This window comes from Chlamydotis macqueenii, unplaced genomic scaffold (genome assembly GCF_036417535.1).
Source record: "Chlamydotis macqueenii isolate bChlMac1 unplaced genomic scaffold, bChlMac1.mat HAP1_SCAFFOLD_93, whole genome shotgun sequence".
Taxonomy (NCBI): Eukaryota; Metazoa; Chordata; class Aves; order Otidiformes; family Otididae; genus Chlamydotis; species Chlamydotis macqueenii.
Window position 1 is genome coordinate 24043 of NW_028239268.1, and position 4387 is coordinate 28429.

The 4387-nt window shown below is 70.9% G+C and overlaps 1 protein-coding gene across 2 annotated transcripts; it reads left to right on the plus strand.

Moving 5' to 3' along the window:
- On the plus strand, positions 1–4059 carry LOC147595981 (homeobox protein otx5-like). Of its 2 annotated transcripts, none has more exons than XM_086771775.1 (3): positions 1–109; positions 1338–1489; positions 3427–4059. In XM_086771775.1, exons 1-3 carry the CDS (start codon positions 13–15, stop codon positions 4057–4059), a joined length of 882 nt encoding a protein of 293 aa, XP_086627901.1. In that variant the 5' UTR covers positions 1–12. The 2 variants fall into 2 exon arrangements, with proteins under 2 accessions (XP_086627901.1, XP_086627900.1); XM_086771774.1 differs by having other exon boundaries at positions 13–110; positions 1315–1489.
- Positions 4060–4387: the final 328 nt, after the last annotated feature.

Consider the following 4387-nt stretch of genomic DNA (forward strand, 5'->3'; position numbering starts at 1 on the left):
GGCGCCCGGAGCATGATGTCCTACCTGAAGCAGCCCCACTACGCCGTCAACGGGCTGGGCCTGCCCGCGCCCGCCATGGACCTGCTGCACTCCGCCGTCGGATACCCCGGTGAGCGCCGCGGCTCGCACGACGGGGCTCGCACGGGGGGGTTTTGCACGAGGGGGGTTTGCACGAGGGGCTCGCACGAGGGGGTTTTGCACGGGGGTTTTGCTCGAGGGTGGTTTACATGAGGGGCTCACGCGAGGGCGGCTTGCGCGAAGGGGTTTGCACTAAGGGGTTTGCACGAAGGGGTTTGCACGGGGGTTTTGCACAAGGGGGTTTGCACGAGGGCGGTTTGCATGAGGGGTTTGCACGAGGGTGGCTTGCACAAGGGGGTTTGCACGAAGGGGTTTGCAGGAGGGGGGTTTTGCACGAGGGGTTTTGCACAAAGGTGGTTTGCACGAGGGTGGTTTGCACGAAGGGGTTTGCACGACGGGGGTTTTGCATGGGGGTTTTGCACGAGGGGGGTTTGCACAAGGGGCTCGCACGAGGGTGGCTTGCACAAGGGGGTTTGCACAAGGGCGGTTTGCACGAGGGGCTCACACGAGGGTGGCTTGCACAAGGGGGTTTGCATGATGGGGTTTTGCACGAGGGGGGTTTGTACAAGGGGGTTTGCACGAGGGTGGTTTTGCACAGGGCTTTTCACGGGGGTTTTGCACGGGGGTGGCTTGCACGAGGGGGTTTGCATGAGGGGGTTTGCACGAGGGTAGGTTGCACGAGGGGCTCACACGAGGGGTTTGCACAAGGGTGGTTTGCACGAGGGGTTTGCACGAGGGGCTCGCACGAGGGTTGGATGCACCAGGAGGTTGCAAGGGGGTGGGTTGCACGAGGGGGCTTGCACGAGGGTGGGATGCATGGAAGTGGGATGCAGAAGGAGCTTTGCACGAGGGGCTTTGCCCGAGGGGCTCACATGAGGGTGGTTTGCACGAGGGGGTTTGCATGAAGGGCTCGCACAAGGGCTTTGCACGAAGGGGTTTTGCACAGGGGTGGGTTGCACGAGGGGCTCGCACGAGGGCTTTGCACGAGGGTGGGTTGCACGAGGGCCTTCGCACAGGGGTGGTTTGCACGGGAGCGGGCTGCACGAGGGAGCACTTCCCAGGGATTTTACACGGCGGGGGGGGAGGTTTGCACGGGGGCGAGCTGCACGGGGCGGACTTTTCACGAGGATTTCACGCCGGGTTTCGTGCCGCCCCCTTCCTCCCCGCCCCACGGCTCGGGGGCTCCCGTGGGGCGGCGGCGACGTGCGAGGGGCCCGCCCTGACCCCCACCACCCCCCCCCCCCCCCCGTTTCCCGCAGCCACCCCGCGGAAGCAGCGCCGGGAGCGCACGACGTTCACGAGGGCGCAGCTGGACATCCTGGAGGCGCTCTTCGCCAAAACCCGCTACCCCGACATCTTCATGCGCGAGGAGGTGGCCCTGAAGATCAACCTCCCCGAGTCCCGCGTCCAGGTGAGCCCCTCGTGCGACTCGCACGGGGACGGGCCAGACCCCCCGTGCACAGCTGGGGGGGGGGGGGGGACGTGCGGGGCGCCACGTGCGCGGGGAGGAGTCGTGCAAGGCCCCACGTGCACGGGGAGGAGACGTGTGAGGCCCCACGTGGGTGAGGAGAGGTCGTGCGAGGCCCCACGTGCACGAGCAGGAGTCGTGCGAGGCCCCACGTGGGTGAGGAGAGGTCGTGCGAGGCCCCACGTGCGCGGGGAGGAGTCGTGCGAGGCCCCACATGCACAAGCAGGAGTCGTGCGAGGCCCCACGTGCGCGAGCAGGAGTCGTGCGAGGCCCCACGTGCACGGGGAGGAGACGTGCGAGGCCCCACGTGGGTGAGGAGAGGTCGTGCGAGGCCCCACGTGCGCGAGCAGGAGTCGTGCGAGGCCCCACCTGGGTGAGGAGAGGTCGTGCGAGGCCCCACGTGCACGAGCAGGAGTCGTGCGAGGCCCCACGTGGGTGAGGAGAGGTCGTGCGAGGCCCCACGTGCGCGAGCAGGAGTCGTGCGAGGCCCCACCTGGGTGAGGAGAGGTCGTGCGAGGCCCCACGTGCACGAGCAGGAGTCGTGCGAGGCCCCACGTGGGTGAGGAGAGGTCGTGCGAGGCCCCGCGTGCACGAGCAGGAGTCGTGCGAGGCCCCACGTGGGTGAGGAGAGGTCGTGCGAGGCCCCACGTGCGCGAGCAGGAGTCGTGCGAGGCCCCACGTGCACAAGCAGGAGTCGTGCGAGGCCCCACGTGGGTGAGGAGAGGTCGTGCGAGGCCCCGCGTGCGCGGGGAGGAGTCGTGCAAGGCCCCACGTGCGCGGGGAGGAGTCGTGCGAGGCCCCACGTGCGCGAGCAGGAGTCGTGCGAGGCCCCACGTGGGTGAGGAGAGGTCGTGCGAGGCCCCACGTGCACGAGCAGGAGTCGTGCGAGGCCCCACGTGGGTGAGGAGAGGTCGTGCGAGGCCCCACGTGCACGAGCAGGAGTCGTGCGAGGCCCCACGTGGGTGAGGAGAGGTCGTGCGAGGCCCCGCATGCACGAGCAGGAGTCGTGCGAGGCCCCACGTGGGTGAGGAGAGGTCGTGCGAGGCCCCACGTGCGCGGGGAGGAGTCGTGCGAGGCCCCACGTGGGTGAGGAGAGGTCGTGCGAGGCCCCGCATGCACGAGCAGGAGTCGTGCGAGGCCCCACGTGGGTGAGGAGAGGTCGTGCGAGGCCCCACGTGCGCGGGGAGGAGTCGTGCGAGGCTCCACGTGCAATAGCAGGGGTTGTGCAAGGCCCCGCTTGCACGAGGAAGGGTCGTGCGAGGCCCCACGTGCGCGGGGAGGATGGCGCGCGGGGGATTTGCACGGCAGGCCCGGATTCAGTCACGCACACGTGCGAGGGCGCACACGTGGGTGCTGGCCGCTCAGGAGCGCACGAGGCGTGGCGTGTGATTCCCAGGCCACACAGCTCCCTGCTCACACGCGTGTGCGCAGCCGCAGCGACGTCATCCCCTGCGCGTTCACGGCACGCAGCTCTGTGCACGCGCGTCCCTGCGGCTGCAGCTTGGCGCGCACACGCGTGTGCGTGCAAAGGGGCACGACTGACACACACGTGCCACGCACGGGGGATACAGCTCCCTGCTCACGCGCGTGTGCGCAGCCGCAGCGACGTCATCCCCTGCGCGTTCACGGCACGCAGCTCCGTGCACGCGCGTCCCTGCGGCTGCAGCTTGGCGCGCGCACGCGTGTGACTGACCCGCGCGCGCACGTGCGCGCACGCGGGCGACGGCGGCTCCGCGCGCCCGCGCGCTGCGGCCTCTTCCGCGCGACACACGCGCCCGGGGGCCGCGCCTCCTCCCGCACCCACGCCCGCCGCAGCGCCGCCGCCCCGCACACGCGTGTGCAACGCGTGCCCACGCGCCTCGGCGCGGCTTCTCCCGCAGGTCTGGTTCAAAAACCGCCGGGCCAAGTGCCGCCAGCAGCAGCAGCAGAGCAGCGGCCAGGCCAAAACGCGCCCCCCCAAGAAGAAAACGTCCCCCGCCCGCGAAACCGCCGCCGCCGAAACCGCCGGCCCCTACACGCCGCCGCCCGCCGCGCCCGCCGCCGCCGCGCCCGCCGCCGCCGCCGCCGTCTCCATCTGGAGCCCGGCCTCCATCTCGCCCGTCCCCGACCCTCTGGCTTCCGCCGCCTTGCCGCGCTCGACGCCTTTCGCCGCCGCCGCCGCCGCCGCCGCGTACGGCCCCGGCGCCGCTTACGCCCAGGGTTACGCCGGTTCGGCCGCTTATTTCGGCGGCCTGGACTGCGCCTCCTACCTCTCGCCCGTGCACCCGCAGCTGGCCACCCCCGGGGCGGCCCTCAGCCCCCTGGGCGCCCCCGCCATGGGCGCCCACCTCGCCCCCTCGCCCGCCGCGTACGGAGGCGGCGGCGGCGGCGGCGGCGGCGGCGCGGGGTTGGCGTTCGGCGCCGTCGATTGCCTGGATTACAAGGAGCAGGGCGGCGGCTGGAAGCTCAACTTCGCCGGAGCCGACTGCCTGGACTACAAGGAGCAGAGCTCCTGGAAATTCCAGGTTTTGTGAGCAGGAAGCGGAGCGCCGGGCGGCGCGGGATCGGCGCGGGCGACCCCCGAGCGCCCCGGGGTCGGCCGGGAGGTGAGGGAGCGTCTGCGTGGTGCGGCGGAGCGGAACGGCGCGGAGGGTGCCGGGCGCTTCGGGGGATCCCGGCGACGTGGACTGTTCCGGCACCACGGAGCGTCCTCGTGCGCGGAGCGTCCTCGCACCACGGAGAATCCTCGCACCGCTGACTGTTCAGGCACCACGGAGCGTCCTCGTGCGCGGAGCGTCCTCGTACCGTCAACTGTTCCCCTGGCACGGAGCGTCCTCGTGCCACGGACTGTTCCTGCGGCAC